Source organism: Limulus polyphemus, unplaced genomic scaffold, assembly GCF_000517525.1.
Source record: "Limulus polyphemus unplaced genomic scaffold, Limulus_polyphemus-2.1.2 Scaffold1739, whole genome shotgun sequence".
NCBI classification, from domain to species: Eukaryota; Metazoa; Arthropoda; class Merostomata; order Xiphosura; family Limulidae; genus Limulus; species Limulus polyphemus.
The window spans coordinates 60,120-76,701 of NW_013667349.1; the positions used below are offsets into that span (position 1 = coordinate 60,120).

Here is a 16,582-nt window from a genome sequence, read left to right on the forward strand (position 1 = left end):
CATTATAACGGCTGAAAGGGCGAGCATGTTTGGTGTGACGGGGATGCAAACTCTGATGCCGGGCCTGTAAAATGGAGTATCTCTGGTATTACGAAATGGGACATCAATGAAAATGTTTAAACTTGTACATCGCTGGTGATGGACATTATAATAACAAAATATCCAAACACTTTACTACCTTCGTAACGTATCTACAAAAATATTACAGATGTAAATTATTTACCTAGTTCAACATTAGATAGGAAGGATACAGTAATTCAATTTTGTGTGAGATGTTTTCTTTGAATTTATTTTGTGTTATGCAAATTTAATACTTCAGTAACTATTTATGATTATGCGTAAAACTAATATTTTTGGAGTACGTTTGGGCTTAGTTTTCTAGCATTGGGCTACCTGCTGCCCCTCCCCCAGTGACGAATTTACAACGCTAGAATCCGGGTTTCGATACCCGTGGTGGGCAGAGCACAGATAGTCCATTGTGTAGTTTTGTGTTTCATTACAAACAAACAAGCTACCTGCTGTTATCCACTGCAGGAATCTAACCCCGGATTTACGTAACGCACAGCTATAATGGTCATGTTATTTTTATGCTCAAAAATAGTTTTAAAGATATATATATATATTCCGTAAATTAAACAGGTACCATTGGTGTTTATGAAGGCTGCTTATCCTGAAATCTTGTGTGTAGAAGGTGAATAATGTTTACGTATCGTAACGTTCTACTAACCGATGTTTATTGTTCGAAAGTCGTCCTAATGCTATTTGTAATTTTGATTAAGTTTCAAAAAATTTTAAAAACATATATATATAAACGAGAGCTCAGTGATAAAAAGATAATCATTAATTCCACTTTGTTGCTTGTATAGATAGTATGGTGTTCTTCAGTATCAAGAACTATGGGCAAAAATGAAAGTAAGTTTTTTCTAATATTATGTTATCGAATATTTCAATTCAATTTGGCAATAAAGTGTGATTCTAAAGTTCGCAATTAACTATATTATAATTATCTTACACCAAAGAGTACCATTTGTAAAGAAAAACTGTTTGCGGGGTTAAATAAAGTAATTAAGCACGCATGGATTTTCTTGTACTTTTCCAACCGTTCAGACGTGACCGCGTGCGTGACCCTATAACAGTTAAGCAGCGGGAAATGGTGAACGAATTTGGAGCCTCATCACGTCGTTACATTACATATCCGATCAAGTTCCGTCTCACGACCGTGCATCTTGACAATAACCCAGTTGCGTAGCTTACACTGCAAAAGCTCTGTTATAAAGCTGTCATTTCCAAAGCACACCACTTCTCCTTGTGGCTTTTCATAATTCATCTAGCGTACGAGGACGACGTTATCCGTTCCCCCCGTTTCAACAGTTCGATTGCACAGAAATCCATAATCGCTGCGTCAAGTCGACCGATTTTTCGCCTTAAGGAATAAGGAATACACGTTTCAATCTCCAGCTGCTTGAGGTATTCTATGGTTGAACGTGACTTGTGTCGCTATTCCAGACGTAGATCCTTCTTGATTATATTGCGCCGTTGCCTGGGACACATGGACGGCTTTTTTCCACATCTTATTGTGTTCTCGGATTCTCGCGTTTTAAGGACGCCATATTTTGCTTACCATGGGTGCGCTAAGACTTGTTGCAGGTCTGTTTCTGGATGGTTTTGGTACTCTAAGTTGATCCACATTTCTTTGTTTTCCAATGTCATTAATAAGTTGCGTCGGAAAAATGATATTACAAATCCTTCCTCAAAACCGACCAATTTTCGATGGCGTCACACTACGAACACCAAACAATGCCAAAATGTAATTCTGATAAAATCCGTTCCACTACGAATTTACATAAGTCGTGTTTTTCATTAAAGATCGAAACTACGATTTTGAATATCCTTAACAACCAATGAGAATTAACTTTGCAAATTTACATACATAGTTAGGGTTGGTTTGTGTGTTCTCTGTCTAATTCTGATTCGTCATGTTTTTGGGTAAATTAAGATAATTCATTTATGTAAGCGTTTTAGCTCGTTTATGATTTAAATTATGATTTATCGTAAGTTTAAACAAACTGATATTATTTTCCTAAAATTACTTTTACGCGTGCAAAGTGTTTTTGTTTTCTACAGTAATTATAAATATGAATAACCTTCAAACGACATGAGATTATAAAATAAAATTTAGATACACTATTATGGAACAAGTTTATATAGATTCAAGTCTCGACTTGTCCTCTCCAAACCAACTTTTGTTTGTGTGTCGAAACTTGTTATTCCTTAATAGTGGATCTAAACTTTAATTTGGAGACGGCTTGAATGGGTAATGAAGAAAAACTTTAATATAACAGCAAATGTACAACGTTTCGACAAGGTTTTGTCATCATCAGGTACCTGACGATGACAAAACCTTGTCAAAACGTTGTACATTTGCTATTATATTAAAGTTTTTCTTCATTACCCATTCAAGCCGTCTCCAGCCATTATTAGTCTCAAAGTAGGTTCCTCGTCATCGAATTTAAACTTTAATTTATATTACTTGAGGTGGTATTGTATATTTAGCTACTATTAATATGAAAATATGTTTAGCTTTTTTTATGCTTTCGTCTTTTTTATATTTAAGTATTCGAGTACATCGTTAGTTGAAGTGATAATGATCTTATGAATTGGAAATGATTTAAAGTTGTTTCAGCCGCAGTTCTAAAACTTACTGGATCGTTTAGTTTCTAGCATCAAACTAGGATCTCAGTGTAAATCATCAGACTATTGTCAGAAGTTTGTGACTAGAAGCCATTGTGACGAAAGACTACGTGTTTGTACGTGTCAACCACATTCTATAGTGTATGACGCCAATACTTGTGTTTCAGGTAAAATAAATCCATTTACAAGTTCGAGTGTACAATTACAGATGTGCTAATGTATATATGTGTGATTACTAACAAAAAAAATGTTCGGTTTTGACATATGTAAACTGAGAAACCGAAACTGCACGATTATGGTTTTTACCTAGAAAAACATTGAAATGTACACCTAAGTATTTTGTCCAGTTTCGTTGTTAATTAAGGAGTCTTTTTTCGACTGATACTGTTGAATTCTAGACACTAATCATACAATTTTCTAAATGTAATGTAATGTTTGAAAATTATATGATTTATTGATGTAACTTCGTTCGTATATTCTATATTAATTCTCAGCTTGTAGTTTTAGATGTATGTTCATTCAGTTTCTGGTTCTGGAGCTAGCAGAACCGGACTTGGGAGGTGGACTCGGGGGTGTCTTTATCTATACCACTTAGTCTCCTATGAAGGGGGGGCTAGAACGCCCTCGGAAGGTCACTCAGACATGATGAGGTGTACAAGTAGGTTTTAAGGGTCGCTGAACCCGTATTGGATTTTGTGTTCCTCCACCCCTTTCGGGACCAAACTTGGCACATGTGCTCAGGGGTCATAACGGGGGGTTTGTTTTCAGATACAAATAATTAAGGATAATAGAAGAGCTTGATCGGTAGATGAATCATGAGGGGGCCCTTTAAGCCCCACAGAGAAGCGTGAGTATTTTATGCGAATAATAATAATGACCCTTGAATACTAAACGTAAACTCATATGAATAGTTCAAGTAACGTAAAATAGGTGGAGTAAAATATGGGTATTTTATGCTAATAAGTAACAAAAAAAAAACAAGAAAAAAACAACAAATATGACGTATTTCTTGAAGATACAGATTGTAATTATACCTATTATAATATACATGATTTAAACATACATTGTTTTGTATTTATATTAGCACTATGCGAAGTCCATTTATTATGTACAAAACTGTGGTAATTTGTTTTGTAAATTATAATAAATAATTAGAAACAACGTTTTATATTTACACAATAAAAAACGTTGTTTTTGATTACTTATTATAATTAAAAAAAAGTTAAACACAAGTGTCGGTAGTGCATATTTATGGTAATTTATATTTTGTTTAGCTTCGCTTCTGGGTTTTGAATGTGCAATGGACGAACAGTGTGCAATGAAGGTTAGCAACAGTTACTGTGAAAAGGGTAAATGTCAGTGTCAACCTAATTTTCTTCCACTGAGATTCGACAAGTGCCTACCACGTGAGTTTATAGCTTTTTAATATGTATAAAATGTTTCATGTCTATATTTGTAGCATTTACATTTCAGTTACAATGTAACTTAAGCCAACGTGTTTGGAGTTTACAAAGGAAAAATTCGAAAGGCCCGTACTCGGTCACTTTCTGTTCCGGAATAATACGGTCTTTATTTATAAGTGACCCTCCTAATTATACGTTTTTCTGCATTTTTTGTATATTTAACAGCAGTTTATGTCAATGTTTAAGAAGTTAGTTGCTTGTCTCCAAAACTCTACAGTGCTGACATGTTACTTACTGCAGTAAAAACCGTATTCGATAATACATAAGCATAAGTTGGGGTTAAGAGTTTCATTATGTCACTTCTTCTTAAATATCACATGATACTAATATTTTTACTGGCAGTTTACTCAGTTATTTAGACTTTGATAAAAAATAATGTGTCATAGTATCATGAGAATTCCTTATACAGTAGTTTTAAAAAGAGCTATCTAAAAACGCTGATGTTTGCACGTTATAAAGTAAGAGGCATATTTAGATGTTTATCATTGTCGATTTAAATGTAGCAGTTCAACTACAACAACAGATATTGTGCAGATATTGTATTTAGATGTTTATCATTGTAGATTTAAATGTAGCAGTTCAACTACAACAACAGATATTGTATTTAGATGTTTATCATTGTCGATTTAAATGTAGCAGTTCAACTAAAACAACAGATATTGTGCAGATATTGTATTTAGATGTTTATCATTGTCGATTTAAATGTAGCAGTTCAACTAAAACAACAGATATTGTATTTAGTTTTTTAATAAGTTGAGAAAATATCTTTCAAATTATGCATACTTACTGCATGTTTTTCATCACCAAAACAGCTGCTAGAATTGACGATTACTGTTTGAAAGATGAGCAGTGCCACCTAGCGAGCAGGCACAGTTTTTGCAAGTACATTATTCCACGGATATATGGCAAATGTCGGTGTCCGGCAGGTTATTTGGTAACGGATGATCGCCGCTGTTTACCTGGTGGGATTTTTACTGAAAATTATAGTTTAGTTATGCTTTTTTATTTCCAGTTTAAAAATAATATACTTTTTTTACTTTTATTAATCCACTCTCATAGAGGGGGTATAAACAAAATATATAATATATTTTTTGATGATTTATATCTTCCTGGTAAAAAAAAAAGTATAAAAATGCAAAACAAATTATGGTGTTTCGAGTCCGTTTTATTCCACCTTATAGTAACCTAAATTAATTTAAGTATGAGAACCATGCTATGACATTCCGTCAAATTTAGTATTCGATATTATATAGCGGACCACTTGTTTAATGATTACATTTAAACATATTTTAAATATTTCCTTTCTTTTGCACCAGACGTGAAATTGAAAAGAGAATCTGTGACGTAGAGGCCTAATGCATTCTTTGATTGGCTGTGCCCTCAGCTGTTGACTGCAGTTTCGCCTATTTAAGTCTCATCAGCACAGATTAGGTCAGCATACCAAAGAAATACAGTTAGACCTCTGGTGAAAAAGAAAAGAAATCTTTACCATATATATAAATATAAAACCGTTCGATTCACACGTACAAAATAATTATGAAATTTTTATATTGAGTAAATGTTTAATCTTTAAATTACTCAATTATTTTAATATCCTTCGTTATCAATGCATCATATTTTTGGCTGTTACAACAATCATTATAAAGAAATTACCAAAAACGGTGGTTTAAATCCCTCATTTTAAAGTGATGTATAGAGGGTACTACAGTAGTAATGATGTTAATGGTGTTAATTATTACATTGAAGGCATTTTTGTATATATTTTTCTTAGGTTATTAGGAACTCTGTAATCAATCAAAGTTATGGATCCACTAGCAACGTTGTATAAAAACAGTTTGTAAAAATGTATTTAAAAAGCTGATAGGGTGCGTGCGGACCACTATAAGAGTGGATACAATTGATAACAACGTATCTTATAACTTTATTTCTGGACAAAAAAAAATTGTATTATTAAAATCACTGAGTAAAAGACAACTGATAATTAATGATGGATTTTAAAGATTATTTGAAAAAAAAATGCAACGGAATTTGTAATACAGAAAACTATCCATCATCTATTGAAACTGAACTTTGAAATAATGGGTGTTCCTTAAATTAGAATCTTAAATGGAAAATGTTCTCTATACTAATTTTTTCGAGCATCATACCAATGTCACTTGTTCGTTTAATAGATTTTAAAGGCACAAAATGATGCATGGTGTGTATTCCTGACGGTCAGACTGCCTTATTCCTGATGGTCAGCTTCAATAGGACTAAAGCTGGACGACGATTCATGAATGCTTAATGAAGGCAAATTAAAGATTGCCGAGATGACATCCATATTTAATCACAAGCTAGATATTCTGTTTGTGAAGAAGTACACACTATTAATGTGAGGTTTTGTGTAAATATTTTTTACTGTCATTTCAAGTCAATTATACACGATTATAATTTCAACTGGTAATATTTAGTTATATTTATTGTTTATTTTCATTTGTAAATGGAAAGTTAATCAGAAAAAAGATGATAGAAGATTTCAAGTGAGATCTTGTCAACTGATGTCGCTTTCAACCAACTATTGTGCCCCAAATAAACGCAGAACAAAGGTTTGTCGTCGAATCTCCTGACTAAGTACAAAAAAATATTTCTGAAATTTGAGGTTTTTTGTGTTTCATACTCCTCGAATAGTTTTCTACAGTTTATAGAGCACATTGATGTTGTAATTTCAGGTCTACACAGTGCTTGTCTAAACGACGAAGAATGTGTGACACCTGGTTCCTTCTGCAAACAGAGAGATAATGTTTCTGTTTGCACTTGTATGGACGGATTCATTACTGCAGACCGTGGAAAAAGCTGTGAGCCACTACAGAAAGGTAACAATTGCAAACTATTGACTCATAGAAAAATGTTTAACTTTCTTGCTGATGAAACATTGCATGGTTACATGAATGTTTATTGTGTCCAAAGTTGTAGTTCGTTCTTCGCTCGAAGTTCTTCAAATTACACCATTTTCTACTAATGATGAAGGCAGATTATACATCGTAGATAAAATGATAAGATTGTATACTATAAAATAGATTATGTCAGTTCCATAATGAACTCCAACAAAAGTTCTGATTCCTTTAGAGTAGTCCCAGTGGCTTAGTAGTAAGTCTGAGAACTTTGAGGTTAAAAATCGAGCTTCGATACCCGTAATGGGCACAACACAGATAGCTAATTTTGTAGCAACAAGTAAACATACAATTATGTGATGGATTCATTCATTCATCAAAAGTGGTCCAGTATTTTTATTATGCAGCTACCTGTGTATTTTCCTAAAAGAACAACAGGAAGAAATGTAACAAAAAACACGAAGTTTCAAACCTGACGTAGTAATATTTCTAGAAATAATGAATAATTCCTGTGGAAGTGATCTTTCAATGGTACAAATAAAATCACGTATCCAATACACGCGGGCGTGACACGAGTACCGTGCTGATTTTTATTTATTTAAGAGTGGTTATACTATATGAATTATATTGTTTGTATGGAGAGTGTTCACTGTGGCACTGGGGGGGGGCGAACTTTTTTGTGACTTACTTTAATAAAACTGACTTATTTTTGTCAATTTTCTGTCTCTAAAATACCGTTTTACATCTTACAGAAAATGCAAATGAAAAACAAACCGAGAAGGAAGAAGATAAAAATGATGTTAAGGACGAAACAGTTGTTGTTTCCCTTGGCAAAAGCTGTCAGTCTGACAGTCAGTGTCAAGCTCGAGATCCCCACAGCAGCTGCGTTCATGGAGTTTGTCAGTGTATTTCGAATTCTTCCAGGTGTAACTCTGCAGTTACAGGTATGTAACACGGAACCCTCCCTTTTTTTTAAGATTAAGATATTAATGCTTTGTCTTCATATACAACTCCCATATTGTTACTATTTCTCTAAACTCGACTGCTGTCGAGTTCGTTGTATAACTTTTTATACATTGTTAACTTAAATATTATTCTGTAGTCAAAACGTTTGTTTGTTGAATTTTGCACAAAACTTCTCGAGAGCTATCCGCGCTATTCGTTCCTAATTTTAAAGCGATAGACTATAGAAAAGGCAGCTAGTCAGCAGCACCTTCCGTCAATCATTTGGCTACATTAATCAAATAAAAGGATTGGCTGTCACATTATAACACCTCCAAGGCTGAAAACTAAAAGTACAATATTATTGCGCAGAAACACTTAAAAGTGATGTAAGCCATTATGAGTTTTAGAAATACATAAAAACACATACATTTTTAGATCATAATATTGAGAAATGAGAGATATGCCTTTGATTTACACCAACAGAGTTTTCATTACGGTTTCCAAAAAATGAAAAAAAAATTTTTGTTACATTTAATTTTTTGTTTTGTTTTGTAGTTAAGCACAAAGCTATACAATGAGATATTTATGCTGTGCCCATCACGAGTATTGAAGCCCAGTTTTTAGGGTTATAAGTCTTCAGACTTACCCCAGTGTAAATGGGGGGGGGGGCATATAGTAACGTTAGTCATGAGTAGGTCATCTACAAACATAATATTTGTTTCTACTTTGTATATGGTAGAGTGGAGAAAAGAGTCAAAATTTGAATAGTTTGTTTGTTATGAATTTCGCGCAAAGCTACACGAGGGCTATATGCGCTAGCCGTCCCTAACTTAGCAGTGTAAGTCTAGAGGAAAGGCAGCTAGTCATCACCACCCGCCGTCAACTCTTGGGCTATTCTTTTACCAAGGAATAGTGGGATTGATCGTTACATTATAACGCCCCCACGGCTGAAAGGGCGAGCATATTTGGTGTGACAGGGATTCGAACCCGTGACCCACAGAATGCTAGTCGAGTGCCCTAACCAAAATTAAAGTAGAACCAGAAGCACAGATTAAGTACTTAACTTTAGCCAAGAGTGAAGTGCAAAAAATTAGCGACACAAAAAGTGAAGTATAAAAATTAGCGACACAAAAAAGTGAAGTGTAAAAATTAGCGCCACAAAAAAGTGAATTGCAAAAAATATCGACAGAAAAAGTGAAGTGTAAGTGTGCAGGGTTTACAAAAACAAGAAACAAAAACACACTTAGTCTTTCTCCTGACAATAGAAATATGATCAGTAAATCAGAGAAACATTGTAAATATATCACTGTTAATCTTTCACTAGGTTGCCTTAGTGATACCTTCCAGTGCAGGAGTGGTCAATGTATATCGTGGTTCTTTGTGTGTGATGGACAGGATAACTGCCCTGATGGCAGTGACGAGGAAGAATGCACTCCTACGAGTGAGCCATATACTTGATATCTTCGTAGAATTACGATATTTATATAATAAATAAAATACGTTTTATGAATGTTCTTAAAAAACAGTATATTATATATCTTGTGGTTGTAATGTCTGACAACGAATAATTTATTCAAGGAATCATTTTAAGATATTTTCATGAAGTCGATAAGTTAAGATTTTGATCAAGTGTGGGCAACATTTGATAACATTGCAAACATGATGAGACGTGCATTCAGTTTTGTTAGGTATCGTATAAGGCTTTCATTTATCTTTAAATATCAGAGTCACAGTGACTGTAGTATGCTTGTTTTGAATAGTAACACGCTATATGATAACCTTCGAAGTAGGTAATGTTGCGTCAGTGTTCAGTTACTTGATGTTAAGTTAGTCACTACCAAACATCATTGACACATAACCCCATTAAACATCCTTGATTCGAGTAAATTTCACACACTTGCAGGTAGTCAGATATTACACATTATATGTTTCACACACTTGCAGGTAGTCAGATATTACACATTATATGTTTCACACACTTGCAGGTAGTCAGATATTACACATTATATGTTTCACACACTTGCAGGTAGTCAGATATGACACATTATATGTTTCACACACTTGCAGGTAGTCAGATATTACACATTATATGTTTCACACACTTGCAGGTAGTCAGATATTACACATTACATGTTTTTTTTTTAAGAATAATTGAGATTCATGCTGAAAGTTTTCTTTAAAAATTAATATATATGAGACTGTGTTTTTCAAGTTAATACTCTACACAAACTTTGAAAATTAAAGTATATTCTGTGATTAGTTAACGAACAATTGTGCCAAGCAATTTTACAACATTTACTTTAGATCTGGTGGCGTTGGGGTTTCAGTCACTTGAATATCCTCAAAATAAATTAAGAGCATTTATATAGTTTACAAAAAAACTAGATAACTTTTGCATAGCTTTAGAACTAAGCCATCTATGAACTAATTGTTATTAGGAACATAATGATTTCGTCCAACCTTTAGAGTAGAAATATCGCAAGTTTTCTATGTAGAAGGGCAGAGTTTAGCATTCAGCGACAGTATTATCAAGTGTATTGAAAATCTTGTAATCTTATATGTAAATTAGACTCGACTGAAGATAACTGTTCTCTTAATTCTCAGTTTTTTTAATATTTATTAAAATACCTTTTGTTAAGCACTCATTTCCATTCATTTTTTACAAAGAAATAAATATGGCTAATTTGTTTGTTTGTTGTTAAGCGCAAAACTACTTAAATTGGATAGCTGTAATCTGCCCACCGTGGGTATCGAGACCCGATATTTGGGGTTATAGTCCTGTACAATTAACGGTGGGTGCAAATATGGTTAATATTTTTACTGTCGACAAAACAGTGACGACATCTGGTGTGTTTTTTTTCTCTTAAAGTCATGTAATATCATCTGAGCATAGTTACTTCAATAACACCATCAGATATTATTCAGTTTGTTCTTTTCAGGGTGTTTACAGACTTACAGGTCAACATCAGGTCATATATATATATCTGCTCTTTAACAACAACAACAACAACAACAAAATATTGTTAACTATTATCTAAATACTACAACTTCCGTTTTTATTAGCATGGTATATCAGTCAGAGAAAATACAACTCGAGTGTTCCAAAGTGCTGCAATTTGACCTGAGACACTTTCAGTGTCTTGAAGAGTGGCAGTTTATTCACATGAATAAGTTAAAAAAAACACAAATTATTTAGGGACCGCTGTATAATTTTCATTTTAATCGTAACTAGATATAGCCAGTCTTGTTTTTGTACAGGAAATTACATCACATCTCAGTAAATCCACCCTTTTAAACTCTTTCCCTGTTGTGGATCATTTAATGGTTTCTATGGATATGCTACTTACCCAAATAGATATGAGTGAAGCATGTCCTTCTGGTATTATTGAAAGAGGGTGGAGTAGAGTTTTAGCAACTAAAGATCATAGGTTTACATTTTCTCTTGAGTGAATATGTGTATGTCTGTTAATGGCGTGCAATTTGAATGATAAATAAGTAAAGGATACATTGTGTATGTTTTCCGGTGTGTTCAGACTTATGGGACACCCTTTAGAACACCGCCGTATTTAACTGGTTTCTGTGTGTTGATATATAATATATAAATATATAACTACGTTAAGTCCAGACTTATGGGACACCCTTTAGAACACCGCTGTATTTAACTGGTTTCTGTGTGTTGACATATAATATATAAATATATAACTACGTTAAGTCCAGACCTATGGGACACCCTTTAGTACACCGCTGTATTTAACTGGTTTCTGTGTGTTGACATATAATATATAACTAAGTTAAGTCCAGACTTATGGGACACCCTTTAGAACACCGCTGTATTTAACTGGTTTCTGTGTGTTGATATATAACATGTAAATACACAACTACTTCCACGAGAAGTATTTTTAGTTTCACACCGTTAACTGCTACTTTATATGCTTGATTTCGTTATAAGCATGAAAATATATGATGTTCCGTTTGGGCGGCCAATCGTTTTCTCACGAAACACTCCTTTTAACCCTGATTTCCGTGTATACGCGTTGTTCATTATAAACAACGTCGACTGAAGCTTTTTTGGTCATTAGAGCTAGAACACTCAAATGTTTTTTTCTTCAGAAAAATGTCATATCTTATCTCATATTTATACATGTAAATTAACCCAAATAAAAAAAAATTAATTGAAGGTATTAAAATAACACGGTCACGTAGAAAATGAACATCGACGTGACGTGTTTCTTTATCTATGGTTTCACATTGTAACACCAGAATAATGTTACATAATATCGATTGAGTAAGTTGATGTACGATTGAAACATGATGAAATGTATTATTTGTATGTCTGTTTCTGTACAGGATGTGCTAAAGAGGCGTTTAAATGCAACGACGGGACCTGCTTATCGAGATCAGTTATTTGTGACGAGAAATGGGATTGTCCGGATGGTAGCGATGAAGCCAGGTGTTACAAGGGTAAGAATTCTTATAAAATAGTTTAGATTATTGAAGCCAGTTGTTACAAGGGTAAGGACTCTTATAAATAGTTTATGTTATTGAAGCCAGTTGTTACAAGGGTAAAAATTATTATAAAATAGTTTAAATTATTGACGCCAGTTGTTACAAGGGTAAGGACTCTTATAAATAGTTTATGTTATTGAAGCCAGTTGTTACAAGGGTGAGGACTCTTATAAATAGTTTATGTTATTGAAGCCAGTTGTTACAATGGTAAGGACTCTTATAAATAGTTTATGTTATTGAAGCTACGTATTACAAGGGTAATGATTCATATAAATAGTTTATATTATTGAAGCCAGTTGTTACAAGGGTAAGGACTCTTATAAATAGTTTATGTTATTGAAGCTACGTATTAGAAGGGTAACGATTCATATAAATAGTTTATGTTATTGAAGCCAGTTGTTACAATGGTAAGGACTTTCATGAATAGTTTATGTTATTGAAGCTACGTATTACAAGGGTAATGATTCATATAAATAGTTTATGTTATTGAAGCCAGTTGTTACAAGGGTAATGATTCATATAAATAGTTTATGTTATTGAAGCCAGTTGTTACAATGGTAAGGACTTTCATGAATAGTTTATGTTATACATTAGAGGCAGACTTTTAACTAGAGAAAAATATGAAATTAAAGATATTAAAGTGGTTAACAAGTCGGGTTGCAGATCAAAGGATCTAGGGTTCGAGGCGTGATGTCGCTGATCAAGCTCTACATATTCAGCTGTGAGTGTATTATAAAAGTAACAGTCAATCTCGCTATTCGGTTCAAAGAACCGGTCTAAGCCTCTGTGGTGCCTTACGCTGCTGCCTGGCTGCCTTCCCTCTGGTCAATATACTATAGACGGTTACACTTGAATCCTAGAGGTCTCCGACCTGACGTTTTAGCCAACATGTTCATAGAGTACTGATGAGATTGAAAATTCCAGTTCCAAATGGGAGGTATAACAGTGAACGTTATATAGGTATACATCCAGATATGTTAACATCTTGGTGTTCGTGATCTAGTTGCTATTTCAGTTAACTATCTAGGCTGTTAATACTTAATCCTCTCTAAAGTAAAATGGGAGGTATCATAGTTAATGCTATATAGGTATATACCCAGATATGTTGACATCTTGGTGTTCGTGATCTAGTTGCTATTTCAGTTAACTATTTAGGCTGTTAATACTTAATCCTCTCTAAAGTATAATGGGAGGTATCATAGTTAATGCTATATAGGTATACATCCAGATATGTTGACATCTTGGTGTTCGTGATCTAGTTGCTATTTCAGTTAACTATTTAGGCTGTTAATACTTAATCCTCTCTAAAGTATAATTTACACTGTAGGTATTTCATGTGAGAAGAACGCCTTTCAGTGCGACAACGGCGAATGTCTTCCACAGTTCGCTTTCTGTAATGTTATCAAAGACTGTGCCGATGGAAGTGACGAGAAGCCAGAAGTCTGCTCCCAAGGTTAGTTTCTTTATTTCGTCCTTTACTGTGAATAGTGCAATTGTTAAATGGTTTAGTTTTTGTTACGCAGAAAGCTACACAATGGGCTATCTGTTCTCTGCCCACCACTGGTATCGAAACCCGATTTTTAGCATCGTAAGCCTGCAGACTTATCGGGAAGCTATAAGTGCTAAAAGACAGAGAATTTAAAAGTCTAAAATTCTTAGTTGTGGAAATTTATAAACATTACTAATACTAAACGCTTTTAAGGCTTAATTTTACATTGTTGCCATCGCCTATCGTTTAGTTCAACAAAAAGGGTTATCAGGATTCGTCATTAACTCTGTTTAGGTCAATGTAAAACACGAAGATCAAGTCGTTTCAGTGTTAATCAGGATATTGAATATAAGATCCATGTTAATCAGGACATTGAATATAAGATCCATGTTAATCAGATCTTTGAATATAAGATCCATGTTAATCAGATCTTTGAATACAATTCATGTTATGGATACAATTCATGTTAATCAGAACATTGGATGCAATTCATGTTAATTAGAATTTTGGATACAATTAATGTTAATCAGAATAGTGAATGCAGTTCATGTTAATCAGATTATTAGATATAATTCATGTTCATCAAAACTTTGGATACAATTCATGTTAATCAGAACATTAAATATAATTCATGTTCATCAGAAATTTGGAGACGATTCATGTTAATCAGAAATTTGGATACGATTCATGTTAATCAGAACATTGGATATAATTCATGTTAATCAGAACATTAGATATAATTCATGTTAATCTGAACTTTGGATACAATTAATGTTAATCAAAACAGTGGATACAATTCATGTTAATTAGAACTTTGGATACAATTAATGTTAATCAGAATATTAGATACAGTTAATGTTAATCAGAACTTTGGATACAATTAATGTTAATCAGAACAGTGGATATAATTCATGTTCATCAAAACTTTGGATACAGTTCATGTATCCAAAGTTCAGATTAACATGAACTGTATCCAAAGTTCAGATTAACATGAATTGTATACAGTTCATGTTAATCAGAACATTGGATATAATTCATGTTAATCAGAACTTTGGATACAATTCATGTTAATCAGAACTTTGGATACAATTCATGTTAATCAGAACTTTGGATACAATTTATGTTAATTAGAACTTTGGATACAGTTCATGTTATTTATGTTTTACACTGAAAACAGTTAGTTTTTCAGAATTCCTAATACTGTAACAGTACACTAACGTATCAAATATATCGAATAAAACCCACAGTTTCAGTATGATTGACTACAAATAATAAAGTGTAATATTACTGTTTCTGTTCTGAGTAATTCTGAAAGTTAATCTATTATATAATGGTGATAAAACACAGAAAACACCAACAGTTCATGCACTATGTAATTTACAAGTTACAGAACTGTCACATTCAGCCGACATAAGATAGAAAATTATCAGGACAATCCTTTTATTTGGAATTTTGTGAATTATCAGAAACTCAATTTCAATTTTTTTTTCACGTTTATAGCGGACACTTGTCCTAATGGAACTTTCCAGTGTAACAGTGGTCAGTGTAGATCAACAGCTATTCTCTGTAGTGGACTGGACGGTTGTGGAGATAACAGTGATGAAGACAGATGCGAAGTTTGCTGTAAGTATTATAATAATATTTTTATTATGTTGACAATATAACATTGAATATATATGTATATCTTCTTAACTGACTAAGAGTACTTGATATCCAGTAGAAAATTTATCACACATCATGAAAAAGATTCCTATAAGATGATGGGTGTAAAAGTAGCTCGTAAAAAGTTTTGTCAGCAATTACACGCATCTTTTCATTTGTCTCAGCCAGACATAACTGTAATGGACATTATGCTGTTTGTGTTAAAAGTCGGCAAGTAAATGGGTTTATAACGCTAAAAATCGGGTTTTGATACCAGTATTGGACACGGCACAGATAGCCTATTGTGTAGCTTTCTGCTTAACAAAGAAACAAACATACAAACTAATTTGGCATCTGTCTTAACACCTACAAACTAACTTGGCTCCTGTCTTAACATCTACAAACTATCTTGGCGCCTGTCTTAAGATCTATAAACTAACTTGGCGCCTGTCTTAACACCTACAAACTATCTTGGCGCCTGTCTTAAGATCTATAAACTAACTTGGCTCCTGTCTTAACATCTACAAACTAACTTGGCCCTGTCTTAACACCTACAAGCTAACTTGGCTCCTGTCTTAACATCTAAAACTAACTAGGCTCCTGTCTTAACATCTACAAACTAACTTGGCACCTGTCTTAACATCTACAAACTAGCTTGGCGCCTGTCTTAAGATGTATAAACTAAGTTGGCTCCTGTCTTAACATCTACAAACTAACTTGGCCCTGTCTTAACACCTACAAGCTAACTTGGCTCCTGTCTTAACATCTAAAACTAACTAGGCTCCTGTCTTAACATCTACAAACTAACTTGGCACCTGTCTTAACATCTACAAACTAGCTTGGCGCCTGTCTTAAGATATATAAACTAAGTTGGCTCCTGTCTTAACATCTACAAACTATCTTGGCGCCTATCTTAAGATCTACAAACTAACTTGGCTCCTGTCTTAACATCTAAAACTAACTAGGCTCCTGTCTTA

General features: G+C 33.6%; 1 protein-coding gene across 1 annotated transcript in view; it reads left to right on the forward strand.

Moving 5' to 3' along the window:
• LOC111087107 (low-density lipoprotein receptor-related protein 2-like) overlaps positions 1-16,582 on the forward strand; it is a 33,736-nt gene that overhangs the window by 15,946 nt on the left and 1,208 nt on the right. The window contains exons 3-12 of the mRNA XM_022392571.1: positions 867-912; positions 2,715-2,858; positions 3,966-4,097; positions 4,967-5,116; positions 6,863-7,006; positions 7,777-7,968; positions 9,294-9,410; positions 12,317-12,430; positions 13,803-13,928; positions 15,465-15,587. Coding sequence (XP_022248279.1) covers positions 867-912; positions 2,715-2,858; positions 3,966-4,097; positions 4,967-5,116; positions 6,863-7,006; positions 7,777-7,968; positions 9,294-9,410; positions 12,317-12,430; positions 13,803-13,928; positions 15,465-15,587 — 1,288 coding nt within the window. The remainder of the gene's footprint in view (positions 1-866; positions 913-2,714; positions 2,859-3,965; positions 4,098-4,966; positions 5,117-6,862; positions 7,007-7,776; positions 7,969-9,293; positions 9,411-12,316; positions 12,431-13,802; positions 13,929-15,464; positions 15,588-16,582) is intronic.